Source organism: Mustela nigripes, chromosome 2 (assembly GCF_022355385.1).
Source record: "Mustela nigripes isolate SB6536 chromosome 2, MUSNIG.SB6536, whole genome shotgun sequence".
NCBI lineage: Eukaryota > Metazoa > Chordata > Mammalia > Carnivora > Mustelidae > Mustela > Mustela nigripes.
This window is the reverse complement of record NC_081558.1, coordinates 63,433,783-63,454,515: the sequence shown is the minus strand read 5'-3', so window position 1 is coordinate 63,454,515 and position 20,733 is coordinate 63,433,783. Positions and strand designations below refer to the sequence as shown.

At 45.4% G+C, this 20,733-nt stretch overlaps 1 protein-coding gene across 2 annotated transcripts in view; it reads right to left on the bottom strand.

Moving 5' to 3' along the window:
• TRANK1 (tetratricopeptide repeat and ankyrin repeat containing 1) overlaps positions 1-20,733 on the bottom strand; it is a 98,335-nt gene that overhangs the window by 15,867 nt on the left and 61,735 nt on the right. For both annotated transcript variants that reach the window (XM_059390593.1, XM_059390592.1), the window contains 6 exons: positions 17,778-20,693; positions 12,745-12,944; positions 12,103-12,240; positions 7,590-7,736; positions 5,495-5,651; positions 2,649-2,737 (listed from right to left, as the gene is read on the bottom strand). In XM_059390593.1, the coding sequence (XP_059246576.1) occupies positions 2,649-2,737; positions 5,495-5,651; positions 7,590-7,736; positions 12,103-12,240; positions 12,745-12,944; positions 17,778-20,693 (3,647 nt within the window). The remainder of the gene's footprint in view (positions 1-2,648; positions 2,738-5,494; positions 5,652-7,589; positions 7,737-12,102; positions 12,241-12,744; positions 12,945-17,777; positions 20,694-20,733) is intronic.

The following is a 20,733-nucleotide window of genomic DNA, read 5'->3' as shown; positions in this document are numbered from 1 at the left end:
CAGTAACTACAATGGCTAAACAACTGTGTTGGTAGAACAGCCGCAGCACAGACATGGGGGTAGAGATGGGGATGGAGATGAAGTCACCACACATTCCAGAAGATAACTGGTTAGATCCCTGGCTCATGCAGGTCTATGTTGAGCAAGTAGAAGGTGGGCAGACGGGCATCACAGGAATGTTGACTGGACCCCCATTCCTGCCAGCAGAAAGTTGCTCTTCTAAAGCAGGAATGCTGAGACCATGTCTCAAAGCACAGGCTGGAGGACAGAAAGTCACACTTGGTCCAGCATGTAAAGATTAGGTCTCAGTGTGGGCAGGGGAAAGATTAAGTAGAGAATATGACATCTTGTTCCCTTGGGCTCTTTGCTTCAGCTTCCCCAGCCTCATGCACCTCCTTACATTCCCAAGATCTGTGCCACACTCTTTCCCACCACAGGACCTTAGCACATGCTAGTCCTTCTGATTGAAATGCTCTTCCACCCCTTCTCTGCCCAGTTAACTTCATTCATCCTATAGGCCTCAGTTCTCGGCTCCTACTTAGAGCAGCCTTCCCTGGCCTCCCTGTCCAGAACAGGTGGTTCTAGAGGCAGCTAGTCTCTCCCATGTGATACCTACAACAACTAGAGCTGGACACCCTTCTGAGTGTCTGTCCGGCTCACCATCACACCCCTGTAACCCAAACATGATGTTTGGCCCACAGTTCAACAGTAATTTATTGAATGAATCTCAAGTGATTGCCATTTTTATGGTGGTTTTGGAATGTTCACTGACAGGCAGCCAAAAACTCAATAAATCCCCTGAGTCCTGAAATCCTTTACTGGAGTCAAAATAAAATCAGGTGAAGAGAAGGCTTTTTATTACATTCTCATCTGTGCCAACTCCCATAGAAAGATTTTGGACTCAAACCTTCAAAAGGCTTTTTTAAAGAATTGGACAGCCATGGGCAACATGTCTGGGTTAAGACCAACAGTGTTCTGAAGGGAATAAAGGGAAAGGCTATCTAGTTTTCCAATTTCATATCCGTACCTGCTACTATACTATCCCTCCCTTCCCTCCCCGAAAAAGATCTTGGTTTTATAACAGCAGCCAACTTATAACAAGGATGGGCAGTGAATAAAGTTTCAGAGCTCTGTCACCCTCCAGCAGGTAAATACTACGGACTTACGGAAACAATTTGCCGACACACCCAAACACACAACAATGTGCATTCTGTTTTCTCAGCCCGTGGGACTGGTTGCAAGGTGGCGACAGTCCTTCTGTCCTCCCTGTATCCACCCACGCCCCTTTACTGTGTAATTCTGCAGCTTCTCCCAACAAGACTGCTGCCTATGTCCCCTCCCTTCAGATCTGGGCTGTGACCTGCTCTGGCCAACAGAACGTAGCAGAGGCGACACAGGGCCAGCTCCAAGGCCAGGTGTCAGAGGGCCCCCTGTGCTCCTCTGCCTTTGAACGCTGCTGAGGCATCAGCTGAACAAGCCCAGGCTTGCCGCTGGAGGATGAATCACGTGAATCAGGAGCCCCATTCACCCCCATCATCCGAGCCAAGAGCTCACCATGCCCCGAAAGTAGACCGGCTTGCTGGCTGGTTACAGAGTTCCGACATGGCTCCCCCAGCTGAGACTACAAAAGCCATTCCGCTAAACTCAGCTGTTGGCTAACCACCTGCAGCACTCCCCTCTCCCTCCCTTGCGTGATGGCAGGACCTCCCTCCCATGAAGGGCTAAACCTGCAGGATGGGACTGCTCTCCCAGACTGCCTCGAAACAGGCATGGCACGTGACCTAGCACCAAGCAGTGAGATGTAAAGAGAAGTCCACAGCGGACTTCACAATCAAGAAAAGAGACCTACGAGAAGAAAAGCCCTGCCTGGGATGCTGCCCAGGGGAACGGCCAGCTTGGCACTGTGTCAGTCATTAGGTTATCAGACGAGCCTCACGTGACACAAGGAAGAACTGGAAGGAGACAGGGCCCATGATGAGTTTGTTGAGCTGGAAGTGTCTGCGCCTGGCAGGTGGAGACTTCGTCACCACCGTGTCCTGGGAAACACACATGCCATGGAACTGTGGGATGTGCAGGGATGCACATGGTTGGGAGAGGGATGGGGCTCGTCGTGCTGGTTTCACTATTTCCAGAGCACCGGCAGAGGGAACGCTGGCCGGAAGAAGGCTGTGCAAGCTCACTAGGGTGGCCTGTGGCTGAGACTGGTCAACTCAGTCTAGATTTAAGGCTTCATCCCTGCTCACCAGACTCAGCTTGGGAGTCAAGTCCATGTCGGATCAATTTGAAAAACAAATGACCAATCTGTGACTATTTTTAAAATGCAGTAGGATGGCAGCAAAAATGTTTAAACACAGAGCACAGGAGGGAAAGAAAATAAGCAGAAGGCTCTGTCGGTGGGCCAGAGGTCTTGACCCTTCATTTTTGTGGCAGTCCAGCTGATGCTCCGCCACAGTGAAGGGTTGTCATGCTTGCCCTGCAGAAGGAGCTGGGCAGGGAGCTCTCCTCATCGCAGGGTGGCCTGATGTTTCTGAAGAAGCAGCACAAGCACCACAGCCTTCACCCTTTCATGGTGACAAGCATAATGGTGGAAAACCAGCCTGTGAGGCCAGATGAGGTCACCAGTCACAAAGACCTCCCCCTCCCCTTACCTTCCAGCACTGGTGCTTAGCGTAATAGTCTCCTTGCGCGATCCACTCCTCAGGTGTGGAGGTCTTAACAAACATGCTGTCATCCAAGTCTAAAATGAAAAAAGAAGAGTGGGCTTGCTTCTCTGGGTGTTTATTCCCTTAAACTTGTTGTTATGGGCTGAAGTTTGCCCCCTTCCCCCACCAAAAAAATGCGTACATTGAAGCCCTAAACCTCAATGCCTCAGAATGTTCGGAGACAGGGGCTTTAAAATTGTGATGAAGTTATAACAAAGCCATTCAAGTGAATCCTAGTCCAATCTATGTCCTCACGAGATGAGGAGATTAACGCACTCAGAAAGGGACACCAGGGGCTCACACGGAAGAAACGCCATCTACAAGCCAAGGAGAGGGGCCTCAGAAGAAACCAAATCTGCTGACAACTTGATCGTGGCCGTCTTGCCTCCAGTACTGTAAGACAATACGCTTTATTCCAGCAGCCCAGGCAAACAGATACCTGTGTTTTCTTTCTAGGATTCATTTTAAGATGGATTTTAGCTTGCCAAGCCAGGTCGCTGTGGGCTTTGGAAGGAGGAGTCAGGGATAAGAAAGGGCATTGCTCAGTTTTCAACTTCTGTCTACCTTCCTCTCCTATGGTGACACATTAGAAGACAGAATATTCTAGTTCTTCCTAGAAAATCCAAAGCCATGTGGTTCTTAGCAAACTCCCACACAGGGGTTTTAGCAAGGAACAAGGTGACAGGGTTCTACAGTAGTTTCAAACGTGCAGACTTTGCCCTTAGGGTAAGCAATGTGACATGTCCCCATTGGTGGACACAGACTGTCACAACCACCAGCTGTCAGGCCCTTCTGCTGTCCCACTAGCCTGCTGGCGACTCCATCAGTCACCCCTCCTGCAGCTCCCCTGAGCATCAACAGCCGTGGTCAGCCCTCGCTGCAGTTTCTCAGCCTCGGCTGCAAGAAGGAGGTGGAAATCTGACTACCAGCATAAAACTCAGTCAAATCTGGGCTGAAGGGGTCCAGGATACCCTGGCCCATGGATATCAAGGTAGGCACCCAGGCAGACACGCCGGCCTCCTTTGGAGGGCGCAAAACCCTCCTTGCTGGCCCTCTGCCGTGCCCTGCAGCACTGTGTGCAAAGACGGCTTGGCAGCGTCTTGTCCTAACTCTGTGCGCGCTATTTGTGCTCTGGTGACATTCTGTCCTCACAGGGAGCTCCCCAGTATCTCCGCATAGGGCGGGTGAATGCTACCAGCACAATGATAAAGATACCCAAGTTACACAGTTGCAATGCTCATCCCCAGCTTCCCCTGCACAGCGGTAACAGATTTCCTCACAGACTTTATCATGTGCAACTTATAACCCAATTAAGAATGTCCTTTTTCTGGTGTTCTTAACACTACCAAGACAGAAAATAAATTGTGGCCTTGTTTCATTCGGAATCTTTAAATGCAAGAAAATGGTCTATTTTGATGATCTCTTATAACAGGTGCCAGAATCTACTTCAGGGATGAAAGGAGTAGGCACCACAGGGAAGATTAAGAATGACCACAGCAAACCAGCACCACACCCCCACCCTTCACTTTTTGTTGAAGAAGTGAAGGCCCAGGGTGAGGAAGTAGGCCTGGACAAGGTCACATGGCTACATAGGTGGAAACTTCTAATGAGAAGCTAGGGTTTCTTCACTCCAAGACTTCAAATTTCCCCATTACACCTAACAGCCAGGGCCGAGGAAGAGAACAGCTAACCCTGGACCCAGGCTGAGCCATTGGCTGCAACCAGAAATAGTCTCCAAAAACTGGCCAGAAAATGCTCAGGAAAACAGCAGACCTCTGCACAGTGGCTGAGCCCTGCACTTTTCCCCATCCACAGAGAAATTAAGTGCGGCCTGGAGCAGCCAACTTAACAGCCAAGTCACAAAGACAACAATTTTCTCCTTTATGAAGGGCTGATGACTTCTCTGCGAGTTATCCTATCAGGAGATCTTTACTCCATTTTTTATTTAGCCAGTCTCTGGAAGTGATCAACACAACACACAATACTGGTTTGGCTTTTTAAACATTGCAAACAGCACAGAAGGGCAAAAGGGGAAAAGTAAAAGTGTCCCCATATCCTCAACAACCCGCACTCACCTGTCCTAGGACCAGAGCAGCCACCGTGAACAGTTCCTCACTAATGGGCACTTAGGTCGTTTTAATTGCTTATAATTACAAGTAGGGCTGTGAGGAACACTCAATGTGCATGTATCTTTGAGATTTTACACAAAAACATCTCTAGGATAGGTTCCTGGAAACAGGAGTTGCTGGGTCACTTTTAACCCAGCACAATTTTCTTTGATAGATATTGCCAGTCCACTGTCCAAAGACTGTAGCAATTTGTGTTCCCCCAACAAAGCCTATTTTCTCTCAACCTCGCCCAGGACCCTCACTTTTATTTTTTTTTTTTTTAAGGAGGCTCCACACACAACATGGGGCTTGAACTTATGACCCTAAGATCAAGAGTCAAGACACACTACTGACTAAGCCACCCAGGCCCCTACCATGACCCTCATTTTTAAAAGGCCAATAAAAGATCTTCCCTGAAGGAGTTAACCTCCCCCAGTCCCGTTACAGCCACACTTTCCCACACACCTTAGCAGTAAATACAAACTTTCATATCTCCAAAGAATGTGGGAAGGAAAAAAAGCACTTTCCAAAACCTATATCCTTTATACCTCACCATAAGAAGTGGAGAGTAACATGTCTTGTTTTATTTTGTTTTGTTTTGTTTTGTCTGGGGGGGTGGTTATTATTTAAATGAGAGTAACATGCTTTGTATCCAAAATCCAGAATAGCTTAATGAAATCTTACCTTTATTTTCATCTGTCTTTACAACTTGGACAAAATTTCTTCCCATGAAATATTTGAAAGCGGGAGCCCGCTTCTCTGGGTTTTCATCAAAGATCCAGAGGTTAACCCGGGCCCGTGTAATAGCAGTGTACAGCTGCTTCAGCTCTCCATTGAGGAGCTAAATTGAGGACAAAGACGGAGAGCATTTGTCTACAGCTTCAATGTGATACACTTCAATGGGCTTACTCATTTTGGTGAAATACAGAAACCAAATTTAAGTATAGCAGAAGCATGAGCAGGACAGGAGGCTCACTGTGGCCACAGCAAAGATAAGTGAAGCTCCAGCAAGGGAGTACAACATTAGCACAGGACTGCCCTTATCTGCTGAAATTTTATATTTTGAAATAATCATAGGTTCATGGGAAGGTAATATAGAATGGTCCCATGTGCATTTTACTCAATTTATCCCAATGGCTACATCTTACACAATTTCTGTAACTTATTTTTACAAATTAAGCCAGTCATATACTTCTATGATCACTATCATTAGTACAAAATTACTCATGACCTATGCCATGATTGAGGGCTACAGATATCAGGGGGTTATGACTTGAACGTGGGGAGGCCCTACTTGATTAAATAATGCACATTTCAAAACAACAGTGGATTTGTGGCTACCTAGAGGTTTGCATAGCTAGGCAGTGATTTAACTTTTATTTCTGTAGAGCCTTCTAGGCATTTACTGAAATAACCTGATAACTGCTATTCTGTTTGTTTTTGCACTTTGTAAAAGACATAAAACCAGGGCAGTTGTTTCTCCCCAAAGCTTTTCATTTTACTCGTTCGGTTTTCACTCTCTCAAGGTTCCATCAAGCTCCATCAGTCAAGAACTCTAAAGAACTGTTCAGCTTTGGCCTTCTTCTCAGTGAGGCAGCTGCGATGTGAAGGGAAAGGAAGCTGGGTCCCTTCACAGCGTAGTAGAGAAAAATCTGTCACCCCAAAATGTGGACTGCCATCTCTTTGGCATGTAGATTATCTTAGGCTGATTATTTTTAAGAAACAAAAGGTTCACAAAGAACCTCTGACCTTCCCCTTGACTGCCTAAGAGAATTTAGACAGAGAACCTGCTCCAGAAAGGGAGCAATCACCCTAGATAACTGTAGTATGCATGAACTAATGGTGCTAAACAGGAAGCACCAAAGCAAAATCTGTTTGTGTGAATTCCTCTCTGGGTCCCATTGTTTCTGGATGGCCCAGCAAACATTTGCTTACCAAACATTCATCTTTTTCATATTCTTATGAATTGCTTTCTTTCCCTTTGAAGCCCTAGATCCCTGGCCCCTTCTCCTTGGGTCAGGATGGCATAAATACCTCATTTTGTCTGTTTTTGGAATCTCATATTTATGTTGATTCCCTGTACATACATAATTAAACTTTATTTTCCTTTTTTAACTTTTTAAAAATATTTTATGTATTTATTTGAGAGACACACACCATAAGTGAGAGAGCAGAAGCAGTGGGTACAGCAGAGGGAGAGAGAAGCAGACTCCCTGCTGAGCAGGGAACCGGATGCAGGGCTCGATCCCAAGACATGACCTGAACCAAAGGCAGATGTTTCACCAAATGAGCCATCCAGGTGCCCCTAAATTCTATTTCCTTCTGTGAATCTGTTTCATATCAATTTAATTTTCAGACCAGCTAAAGGAATCTTAAAAGATAGAGAAAAATTTTTTCCTCCCCAACAACAGTCAAGCCTGGTATACAAGTCTCCATGAACTACTATCCTGGACTTCACAGCTGAGTTCCCTGTCAGCAACTTCAAAATTTCTGAAGAGAGTTGAGTTCCAGAGGTCAAAAGTAGGTACAACCCGTCCTCTTTCACTTTCAGACAGTGCCCCACCCATCAAGCCCCACTCTCTGCTGAGAAAACAGAGACTGAGATCCCTGCCATGCCTACTACCATCCTCCACTCCCTGGTGCTGATGCACAAGAAAGCCAGGCAAGTACCGGGCTCTATTTTTAACCTCATTTTCTCATCCAAACCTTGTTTTCGGACCACCCTCCCACCCCCAACAACCCTGTCAAATAAGCGCATGGACAAATGGCAGAAAATCACCTTGTACATTTCTGGATTCACCATGAGAGACCGACCCTGGGAGGAGCTGGGTTTCTCCAAGGGCACTTCAATCAGTGGTCGGTTTTCCTGTCTGGAGTCAGATGATGAAGGCGTAAATGAAGAAATGATCTTCCACTCCTTGTAAGCCTGAACAACAATGACAAATTAAAAACCAATAGAATATGCCCTTCAGCTGTACATACATCCTCATGGTGAATTAAGCCCCTTTTCCTGGCTTAGGGGTCCCCAGCCCAGCTGTAAGAAGGTGGCCATCCTATAGCCTCTGAGGGGACCTCAGGTGGCACAGGGAGGGAAAGGGGAAGCTACCACGGAAACTCTCCCAGACATTTGGCCAAGATGGCTGAGAAGCCAGGCACACGCACCAGCTTCCAAGAGGAATGCTATAACACCCAGAAAGTTTCTTGCTTAAAGAATTTCAGCAAGCAGTATGGAGGGAGGAACCCAGTGTCATTCACCCCTTTTCACAATGTGTGAGAGATGCCACTTAGTGTCAGCTATTAAGACATATACGACAAAATTTTCTAACTAAATTATTTACTCAAGGATGGAACAAAATTCAGGAGCTGAATTACTCCTATGCACACTGTACTTCAGGAGCTGAAGTACAGTGTGCATAGGAGACTGAGAACAGACAGGACACATTTTTATCTCTGTTCTTTCACTCCTTAGCTATGTGAACCCAAACAAATTATTTATTTCCTCCACATCTCCTTTTCTTGCTCTCTAAAATGGGGATGACAGAACTATCCAAGTTTGTTTGGAAATAAAAGGAGATAATCAATGTCAAGTGTCTAATATAAACCTTGACAAATAGTTGGTATTTTAGCCATGTGTCCCTTTATCTAAACTCAACCACAAAACTACAATAACTATGTAGACCAGAAGTTGGCAAGTTTTTTTTCCAAAAACATCAGAGGATAAAAATTTCAGGTTTTGTGGGCCATGTGGTCTCTCTCACAACTACTCAACTCTGTTATTATCATGCAAAAGAAGCCATTGTCAATTATGTAGATGAATGGGCATGTGTGTTCCAGTAAAATGTTATTTTTCAACACCAAAACTGAATTTAATGTAATTTCCGTGTGTCATGTAACATTATTTTCCCTCAATTTTTTTAACCATTTAAAAATGTAAAAACCACTGTTAGCCCACGGGCCATACAAAAGTAGGCAGAGGGCTAGATTTGGCTCTTGACCATGGTTGGCAGACCCTGGGAAAGCTAAAATGCTCAGAAAACATGCAGTGTTTAGAAGGCAGAATTCCTATGAAATTTCAGATTTCATACTTAACTGTATCCTGTGAGAGTAGCTAGTTAACCCCCCTCAGCCTTTACTTTTCCATGTATAAAATGGTGCTCCTTGCCACCCATGTATCTTCTCAAGAATAATGAAAACATGGAGTGAATACAGTTCATGACCTCCTTTAAGTCACCCCATAACTTAAACTAATAAGTATCAGGTTAAATGCTTTAAGCACTAATTTATTTAATATTAATGAAATTATTATTACATTAAAATTATTTTGATATTAAAAATATAAACACTGTCTATTAAATAAGGATGGTTATGCTACTAACCAATTATGGAATTAATCACCATATTCTGAAAAGAGATGTGAATCATGTAATCATTGAAGTAGTTGGGAGTTTAAAAAAAAAAAAGCTTTCAGGACACATTTATGACTGCCCTCTTTGTAAAGCCGTTCACACCCTGAATTTCTGGCCAAGGAAGACAGGCAAAAGACACAAGCATTTTGACATTTGCAAGGCTCTCCTGGCAGACAGCATGAGGCACAGACCAATCAACCTTGGGAGGGCTAGTAAAACACACACAATGTATTTTAAAACTGCTGAATCAGAAGGAAAAACCACTCGTAGGGCCCAGGACTAACCTGTTTCCAGAAATAAAACACACTGTACTTTGAAGACAGAGCCTCTGAGGAGTAAGTTTGTGTATTTGTAGCAAGAATACAGGCCTACGGCACCTGACAATGAACACATGTAAGTCTTCCAGCTTCTTCTATTGGGACTGATCATTGTGAATTTCACCTTGGGGGGGGGGGGCTGTTCTCTAAGTGATTAGCCCATAAAAGCTGTGGTTTTCCAAGTCCCTCCTATCCATTTCACACAGGAGTATGAAGGAAAGGACTCCCCTGGGAGTCCTTACACTGGGGCTGAGTATAAATGGCAAGCACCCTTCTAAGTCCCCACAGGTATGTTTGGGGGTGACTGGAAGAAAGACTGCTGCTCCCCCAAATGAAGCCAAATCCTAGAAGAGAAGGATCTGGTGTAACCATTCCTTGGTCCTTTCCCCATCTCAGAAGATGGCCCTGGCAACTACGTAGTTGAACAGGGAGCAACAAATCCTCTAAAGAGAAGAATCACACACCAAGGCAACAAGAACACTCCCACACGCATGTGCAGAGAGTGTCTGCCAGAAACACAAACCGAGGGTGGAAGAAGAGGCCAGGGGTGGGGAGAAGAGATCTCCACTGTCCCCCGTGTCAAATACAATTATTATGCAGCAGCCTACGGCCAGTCACCCCAAAGGAAACCCAACATGAGGAGCTAGACCTCAGGTGACTGAAGTCTTAGGTGATCCTGTCTTTCCTCTGCTTTGATTAAAGCACTTCCTCTCATTTAGAAATGAGATGTTTTTTGGTCTTGACTCTGTTGATGATAAATGCAGGGTGTACTCTGTGTCGGGGGCAATGCATAATGACATTCCTCAGGAATCGAGAAGCACCACACAAGGAGTCTTTTTGGAAGTCTTATTGTGCACATGGGATGACGTGGATGTTACTGAAAGATTCCACTTGTGATTATTTTATGCTTATGCAACAAACTGAGCCATTGGTTGGGAGCACAGGGTCAAGATATCTGGGTCTTTGCTATTTCCATCATCAGGGTGAGACAAATAACTGGATTTTTCTTTCACAAACAGAATTGACCACAAGTTACAGATCCGTAAGTCCAGAGTTCCTTGGGCTTCTTACTGGCACAAGCATACAACTGGCAGTTAATAAAGGACAGGAACAACAAAGTCTTACCCCTTCCTCTTTCAGCACAGCCTCGGTCCAACCATGACCAATGGATGTATTATGAGAAAAAAGAGTTAGTTCTCAGAGAATAAAAATGGTTCCAGGATTAATGAAAGTGCATCTGATTTCATTAGCAAAGTCAATAGGAAAGGAATGCACTTAAGGTATGGCAATGATATACTCATCGTGGAAGGTTCTGGAAGCCAATTTGCATGCGGGGCTTTAAAAGGAAATGAGTACAGAAGGAAGATCGCGAAACTGAGAAATCAGAGCATCTGAGTTGGTCTCCAGGCTCTGGCACCTACACTATTACTATGTGCAAATTACTTAATTTCCATAACCCTCAGCTTTATCTGTAGAATGAGGGTAATGGAAAAACGTACAACTTCAGAGGGTTAGCAGAGGATGAAAGGAAACAAAGCATTGGAAGAGGACTTTATAAACCATGAAGTACCCATGAAGTACCCATAGGAATATTAGTTAGAGGTATCATCAGGGCAATTCTATTTTTTAAAAGACCAGGAAAAAAAAAAATCAGGACTCCATTTAAAATAGTCAGTTCTGGGCAGGTCTTAAGGGGTCAAAGCTAACGGTGCTTCTCACCTAAGTATGAACCACAGCCCCTTCAAGCATGCACCATGTGCAGTGGGAAGTCTGCAACAGGAACCAGGACACAGTCAGCTAAGTGCCCAGAGGAGACCCCCCAGCACAGTCAGCAGCCAGCCTGAGCCCCCACCAAAAGACAGTGGTGAAAAAGAAACCAGTGGCTCGAGTTGGTGACTCTATCCATAACTACTGAGCTCGGGAAGAAAGACCATCTCAAGGACTCAGGAGCCATGTCAAAGCAGTGGGCTGGCACGGAGGTCCTGGGGGTCGATCCAGGGATGCTTTCACTGCCATGGTCAGCATGGGCCGCAAGCAGTGGTGAAGCCATGCCAGAAGGGAGCTCCGGAGGGGCAGCTGTCCTCATCCCCCACATTACCTGATCCAGTGGCCAGGAACCAAGCCTCATTTGTCTTCCCGGAGTTTTCTCTTTCTATGAACTGAACTTGCCCAGTTCTGTCCTCATAGGGTGGACACTGCTAACCTTGCCTTCATTTGCAAAGCTCTCCTTAGAGCTCACTCCAACTGGAGCATCCTTGGGAGTCAAGGATAACAGAGCTAGTGAACACTGGCAGCTGGCACTCGGGTACCAGGCATTCAGAAGAAAGAGAGAGCAGGGCAGGGCACGGGAGAACCAGCACCATGACACACTGGGAAACCACCCACCGCCACTGACAAAACCCATATCCAAGCACACAAAGCCCCCGCCGAATGGGTGATGCTCCAGAACGGAAACAGGTACCTGTGACAAACTCACTTCTACTCAGCTCCACGTTCTCCTTCCCAGAGCGGAAGTGTAGCTCATACATATATGCATGCACAGCGTGGAAAGGAATTCAGCATAACATACCTCAGAGTCAGTGAAAAAGTTGTAAAGGAGGACATCGTCAAATTCTAAACCTTTTGCTTCATACACGGTTAGCACAAGGGCTAACCCCAGCTCTTCTGGAATTTTCTCTTTTGCCATTTCATTAGCTACAAGGATTACCTGGGGGGAAAGAAAGAAGAAAGTAGGAAAGAGAAAACATCATGTTCTACAACAAGGGATCTGGAAAAGCTCAGCCAACTTCTGTGGGAGGCAAGTAACATCTTTTTTTTTTTTTTTTTTAAGATGTTATTTATTTATTTGACAGACAGAGATCACAAGTAGGCAGAGGGCAGGCAGAGAGCCTTGGGAGGCTCCCCGCCAAGCAGAGGGTCCTACACGGGGCTGGATCCAGGACCCTGGGATCATGACCTGAGCCGAAGGCAGAGGCTTTAACCCACTGAGCCACCCAGGGGCCCCAGGTAACAGCTTTAAAAAGAAGTGGCTGGCCTGGATTTGGTCCACCAGCTGAAATATTAAAAATTGCTCCTTTACCTGGAGCTGAAATTTACCCATTCTGGCAGAGGACCTACTGAACTCTACACTGCAGAATAATACAGCCTCCCAACCCTTTTGTCAACCACAAACTGCCTTTTATTTCACAACACACAATCCCAAGAAGCTCACCTGGTGGGCTCCGAATTCAATAGGCTGCGTTTTCCTTTTGTTCCCTCGTAGCAAAATTGCTAAGTCGCTCACACTGCAAGACTCCAGGACTGTTGGTTTGGGACCATCAAAAAGGCCAGAATCCCTGGGGAGGCGATCAAAAGATTCCGGGAAATAGAACTGAAGTAAATCCACCACCCCAGATGCCAGATTGAGGATTCCTGAGATAAAACAGAAAATACACGTCAGATATGGAGCAACACGATGACCACATGGCTGGGGGGGTTTCTGGGTGCTTTTGTGCTTTTTTTGTGGTTTTTTTTTTTTTTTAATTGGGGCTTTTTTTTTTTTTTTTTTTCTTGAGAAACAATATTGGTCCTGATAGTATGGATAATTGCAAGTCAGTTTCTAGTTCCCATTAGATTATCACTTTGGCTCTGGTACAGGGCATGAAGGCAGAGATATGTTGCTAAGGTTTTGTTGGATCTCGTTCCCGACCTACACTCATTTTAGTATATGTGCTGCCGAAGCGAGCACCCGACCTACACTCATTTAAAAAAAAAATTACTTCATAAAGAAAAATCAAGGCAGAAATATAATTTAAATAATTAGAGCTGTTAAAATGCTAATACAAGGGGCTGGCATAGATGGTAAGAAAACAAAAATTATTAGGATCCTCTCGTTGGAGCTTGGAGCCGGAGAGACATTGCCATGGTAACAGCAGTGCTGAATGTTAGGCAGGGGCCGAAGGCAAGGCCTCCATCACCCTCCCACTGGGTTTATACCCAGCTAAGAGGTCTAGCCTAAGAAAAATGGTGGAGCTGGAGAAAGGATTTTGTGAAGAATTTTCTCCCTGGGTCCTGTTGCTTATCTAAGCTCTGAGTAACGTGGCCAGTCACACAGACTGAACACTACCACCTTGAGAGAAGCACCTTCATAAAAATATCCCATTTAATCATCAGGACTGCTCAGCAATATAGATCAGACAATCCCCACCTTTACAAGCAGACACTCCAACATCTAAAAAGTTAGTAAAAACCTCCAAGTGATAGGATTTGAAGTTGAACTGAGCACAGAGCATCCTGGGTCTCTCTCCATGGTTCACTCTGTGCCGTGTGCCCTTTGCCTCATGGCAGGTAGAACACCATGTTCTTGGTAGAACCCCATAAGATGGGCCTATGTGTCCCCACTGCTATAACCAAACAATAAGGAGAAATTTTACTTCCCGGTAGTAGTATTATTAGATGTATACAGTTGGGAGCACAAATGGAAATTGCTTAACTGAAGCAAATCAGCTGCTACTGAGGTTCCCTCCTCTTTTAGCAAAGGCCAGAGGTATACATTAGTGGGAAAATCAGAAATGGGCACAGAAGTATTGCCTACAGTGATGAATGGGAATCCACAGAAATGCCCTTCCAGAGAAACTAGATGAATAATTTTTAAATGAGCCTACCCAAAGAATAAAAGATGGTTCCACCATAAAAAGGATTAAAACTCTGATGCCTCCTACAACGTGGAGGAGCCCTAAAAATATTATGTTAATCACTTAGCCAGACACAAAAGGCCACATATTATATGATTCCTATTACATGAAATGTCCAGAATAGGCATATCCACAGAGACAGAAAGTAGGGGGTGAGTAGGAATGAGGAGTGACTGCTAATGGTATAGGGTTTCTTTTTGGAGTGATGAAAATTCTGGAATTGGGTAATGGTAACGGTTGCACAGCCTTGTGAACATATTAAAACCATTAAACTGCATATTTTAAGTGGGTAGTTGTTATGTATGTGAATCTTAATTTTTAAAAAAGAGAAAAAAGGGGAAATATTCCCTAAACATAGTACATATTCACTACATAATCAATAAATACATGTGTGTGATAAATGCATTTAATGTATATAAAGAAAAAAGATCAAAAGGAAATGAAAAAAAAAAATGTTAGCCACAAATGGCCTTACATGTAGCTTGTACATTGTTATTAACACTTTAGGTGTTTTAAGAAATCTCTAAAATCTAGTACATATGATTTGGGCTTTTTCTGGTTCCATACACAGAAGTATATATGCATAGTCTTCCCTCCATTAAAAGATGGGGTTTATGTAGTCATTGTCCTAATGGGTTACTTAGCAAAAACATCAAAAATCCCTAAATCCCAGGAACATCTCTTATTTCTGCCATGCTCTTTCTTGCCAATCAGAAAGGCCACTGGCCCCAGACCAGTGGCACTGAACCAAAGGGTCAGTCGGAATGAGGGGCTCATTCAACTCCTCATGCCAAATCCTTCTACTAGATCCAACAACAGAAAAGGGGGTGCCACTGGAGCCACGTCCTGAGGACAGAAAGAGTGAGCTATGTGCCTCACTTACCCGGCCCACACACAGTGCCAGGCAGGGGAGCTCAATAAATGTCTTAACAGATGAGCGAGGGCCAGGGCTCTATTTCCTATTAAGAGAATCATTACTTTGTGCCAACTCTTGATACACAATCCAAGTCCCATGTATAAGACCACAGAAGAACAACAAGTTGAACTGTTCAGATGCAGCAAGATCCTGTGATTTTTTTTTTTTTCCCAAATGCATCATTGGTGAGGAATTCCAGAGACCTGGAAAGCTGGGCTGAGTTGTATGAAACAGCTACACTCTGGGGGGCCACCTGCCTTCTAATCATTTTCTGACTCCTGAGATAAACAAATCAGAGTTTTAATCTCATTTTACAATGTGTGTGGGGAGAGGGTGATATGCATGTGTTTTCTCTTTCCACCAAACCAAAGCCTACCTGAGCCGTATCTAGAAAAAGAGCACCTATCAAAAACCTACAATAAACATCAGACTTAAATGGCGAAATGGTAAATATATTCCCATTAACTGCAAAAATAACACACAGATGCCTGTTAAAGCTTGTGCTTAAGGTCCCGGCAAATTAAATAGAACAGGTAACAATGAAAGATAAATATAGAAAAGAAGATAAAGACTGACCCTATCTGCAGAAAAATGCCATAACCCAAAAGTTAGAATGTTCAATATGATTGTTAGATTGACCAGATCAACATATAAAACCCAACATATAAAACCCAAAACTGGTATAGAGCATTCCTCTATACCAGTAATAACTGATAAAAAATGTAAAAAAAAAAAAGAAAGAAAGAAAGAAAGGGGGGCAGCCATGATAGTTACAGAAAGTATAAGATCCCCAGTACAAATATAAGAGCTGTGTAAAATGTCTGGGGAAAATTACAAAATAGTACCGAAAGCAACTAAAAGAAGACCTGAATAGGGAAATACACTAATGTCATGGTTCAGAAATCCCAAAGGTGTGAAGATGTGAATTCTTCCCAAAGAGCAATAAATTCAATGAAATTCCAATCAAAATTACAAAGAGTCAGAGAATCTGATAACTATGGCAAGTGTGACATCATGCTAACAGTGCAAGAAGAGACAAATGAGACAAATCAAAGTAAAAAGTAAGCCCACAAACAGAGTCCAAGATAATGTTAGAAAAGCCACCTTACAAATCAGATGCACCAAGGATGCACCAAGGATGCACCAAGGATGCACCAAGGATGCACCAAGCAGTGAATGGCATCAGCACAACTGATTCTCCATATGGAAAAAAGTAAAATTAGATCAGAGAAGGGTTAGTTCAATAAAGACAATGTCACACCACACATACACTTTAAATAGATTAGTTACTTAAATTTACCCAAATTTAAATACCTGCCTATATATAAAAAGCAAAAGTGAAAACCATTAGAAAATTATTAAGGAGACTTTCTTAATAACTCTAGATCAGAAAAATTTCTTAAGACACCAGAGGAAATCGTAAAAGTAAACATTCGTAAGTTAAAATTTAAAGTATCTTCCTACTAAAGAACACCATTATTTATATGCCATTTTACTGTAACAAAGAAAAACAAGCCCTGCAATTTTTATAATGAACAAAGGATTAGAAGGCAAAAATTCATAGGGAATTCTTAAAAAATCAGTAAGAAAAACAACTCATTAAAAAGGTAAGCAAAGGAGAACAGGTGATTCACGGAATACAGAATCGCCGGTAAACACATGAAAAGACGCCACACCTCAAGAAAATGGAAATTCAAACTATACCAGATGTCATTTCACACCCATCCCAAGAGCAAAATAAGAGGATATAACATAGATCCAAAGAGATTTGCTCAGGAAGGTTCGCTCCAGCATTATATGTCACAGTGAAAAACTGCCAGGAGCCTACCATTTATTACTGGAAAATAGCCATAAAATGGAATGCTAACGCTAGTTAGAAATGCAGGGTCTCGAGTACCAAATCATAATGTGCAGAAATCCCAACATGTAACATGAAGCAAAAATACAAAGTGGCAGAAAGATATGTCTGGCATGATCCCACTAAATAAAGTTTCTAAGCATGTAAAATGGTACTCGGTATTGTTCATGGACATATACAGGACACAGGAGGTGAATGGATGAGCATTATAAACCTAAAGGAAGAATTCTGGCATGGATGTTGTGTTTTCCAAACACTGCATACCTCGGCGTCCTCTGTAAAATGGGAAGGCTGCCTACCTGGCAGGGTCACTGTGAAGATGAAGTAGGGGTGGTCTACATGGGCTGCCTGGCATCACGCCTGGCACAGAGAAGGGGCACAACTGAGGTTCATGTTAAAAGCCTCTTCATATGTGCCGCCATGCCCTAGCCCTTTTTTTTGGCTTCTCCTTGGGAGAAAAGCTGCTTTGGGAATTAATCTAATCAACATGTCGCTTTATGTGCCACAAGACCGTGCTTCCAAAGTGCTTTACCAAAAGTTCCCAAGCAGTTTAAATGTTCCCCTGTAATGGTTTCATGTCATGGCAAGCTCTCTAAGATGTAATTTCCACTCAACCACAGCTTGAATTATCAACCTCTGAATGAGGAACAGCAGAAACCATAAGACTTCTTGTTCGTGGGTGCATTTCCCACAAACTCCAAGATACTCTCCTTACTTCAGCTACAAAATCCTAACAAAAAAGTGCTAGATGGTGCCCAAGCACCTTTCTTGCAGAGAAGCACAAAGCCCGAACATACCCGAATGGGACCTGTAATTCTGGTACAGCTGGTGGATCTTCTTGGGCTTCCGGACGGCACACTGCTTGTCCACAGTGTTTCGGCTGGCGTAGTGGAACAGAGAGCGCAGGTCGCTAAAGCGGAAGGCCACACCCTTCATGATGCTCTGGGCTGTGTCTCCCGTGAGGAACATGGCATTGGGGTCATTGATACATTTCATTAGCAGTGTCAGCTCGGCTTGGGTGAAGTCCTGAATCTCATCACCGTAGAGTTCATGGATGGACCACGGGAGCACCTTGAGCTTCGAAAGCCTCCGGGACAGGTTATACAGAACATCTTCTTCATCGAAATAACCTTTCTGAGACCTGATCTGCTGGTACAGACAGAAGAGACTGTAGATCTCGCTCCGGTCTTCCTTGAAATTGGGGGACCGCTTCCTCCCTAATTTCTTATACGCTTCTTCTGTGAGCCACCCCTGGGGGCAGCTGAGGGCCTCAAAAGACCCCTTCAGAAAAGATTTTATTTCTTTCCAAATCAGCGCGGGGTTGTAGGAGGTTTTCCCTTTGATCATTTTCGGCCATATTTCATTGGCAAATACCTCAAATGTCACATAGACCCGGGGGTCACTCTCACACATACGTGTTTCTGGAGCTTTATCCTCCTCGCCATTGTCCCCATCAGCCTCGGTTTCCTCCTCATCTTCCTGCCAGTTGGGGATGGTCAACTCTTCCTGTGTGGACCACCCCACGATGGCTCTTTTCAAGCTGCCATCTTCATTTCTCAGAAAAAATGGTTTGGGCAGAGAAGCGTCAAGCAGGAGAAGCAGCTGCTTGGAAGTGACAAAGAGAGGAAAGTTCTCGTCCCTTAAGTCCTGAAGCTTGTGGACATTGGGTTCCAGTGGTTTGTAATGACTGGTGGCCTTGGTAGACTTGGAAAGCTCGATGAAATTCCTCTGCACCTCCTGACACAGGACATGGTTCTTGGTCACGAAGATCTGATGTAAATGCTCCAGCTGGTGGGGTTGCTCCGCAGCACACACTTCAGCTGCCTGCCCAGGCTCCCCCGGCTCTCCACTGGGTCCCCCTGCACAGGCTTCACTATCCTGATCCTCATCTATGCTGTCCACTGTTTCCACTTCCATGGAACCTTCCTCTTCCTCCTCCTCCACTTCCTCCTCCTTGTCCACTTCTTCCGTACGGGGACCTTCCTTTCCGGATTCCACTTCCAGCCTTCTCTTCAGCCATATCTGCTTGGCCAGCAGCGGGCTTCCTGCCTGCTCGGCCTTCTCCCAGTAACTGTGGAATTTCTTCCACAGCCTGTACAAGCAGCAAGTGGTCTTCCCAGTGCCACTCCGCCCAATGAGGATGATGGGCTCCAGCGGCCTGGGGTTGAGGTCGATCACAGCATACTCCAGCTCACCCACCCTGAAGGGGTACTCCACCGTCGCTGTCGTGTCGTTGAGGATGTTGGAGGCCATGCTATTACTAAAGCTGTGGAACTTCATGATGTTGTACTCCGTCTCCACGGCGCTGGCCGGAGGGAAATACTCTGGGTTCACATGCTCCAGGTTCTTCTCGGCCTCCGTGTCCTCCACGTAGAAGCGAGGTATGCGCTTTTGGATCTTCACATTGGCTGACAGCTGGCCTTGGTGGATGCCCTTCAGCTTCTTCCGCAGGACACAGGAAAGGCCCCGGTTGTAGGCACTACAGATGGCCCTGATGGAGTCCGACAGCTTGCAGTGGTCCAAGACGATGTCCCAGATCCGGATAATTTCTGTGTAGACCCGACCCGACTTCTCCGGGCTGTGCAGGTTCCGCTCTGCGGCAGCGATGATCTTTTCCGGGTTCTCACTGCACCGAGGGGAGAAGTCAATGGCCAGCTCCCACAGCATTCGGGCCCCCTTGTCCAGCTTGGCCTCAAAGAGCTGGATGCTTCCCTTCAGGTGCTTCAGCCGCTTCTGCAGCCCCTGTGTCCACTCACCATTCCCCAGCTGCTGGATAGCTAGGATGATTTTTTTCTTCATGACCTTTGTCATGACCTTACTAGACAGCTTTTTAAGCATTTCTGAGGTGCACTCAATCTCCCACGTCATGTTCTCAAAGTCCTGGAGGCAGGCCTCGATATCCTGCGTGTTCCAGCTGTCCAGATCATCTCTGCCCTCACTCCCTCTGTGGCCAGCAGAAACGAGCTGTGAGGCCCCGAGGCCTGCCTGTGCATGTGCCCCCCCTGCCTCAAGGACACTGTGCTGGTTCCCACTTGAGTCAGAGCCTTGAGCCCCCAGGGCTCGCTGGAGCTCATCTTTCTTTACTTCCGTTCCAACACCTGTCTGAAGAGGCTCAGAGTCCTGAGGACAGTCCTCGGGGAGGGATGTATCCAATTCAACCTGCTGAATTAAATCCGTGATGTCCTGTACCAGGCGGTCTCTCAGAGAGCAGGGCCTGACAGCTTCAGGCTCCTCCCGCATCACCTGCACATCCGGGAGAGCCTCCCAGCTGTCGGGGACCATGGCTCCTTCAGGCAGGGCCCTGGCAGGGATGCTGCACGGCAGTGACTTGGATGAACCCTGTGACTTGAGCTGAGACGTATGGCCAGGGGCAGTGGGCCTTGGGAGCTTCCCTGGGTGGGCAGCAGGGTCCTGCCGGTTCCTCCGTTTGTTCTCCATCAGAGCTTTGTTCCAGGCCAAGAGCAGAGCGTCGTTCTTCTTGATCCGGTGCCTTGCGTCTTTGCCTTCTTTGTTTTTCAAGTTGAAGTTGATGTCGAACTTCACCAGCAGGTCTATCAGCTTCTTCATGCGCTTCAGCATGCCCTTCTGGAAGATGATGTGCATCAGCGTGTTCCCATTGCTGTCCTGGCTGTTGGGGTTGAGGTAGCAAAATTCAGTGGGGTTGGACCAGAAGAGATCCAACAGGTGGCTGAGGAAATTAAAACCGATGTCAGCTGGAAGACACAAACAAAATGCTGTGAGTCCTAAACTACT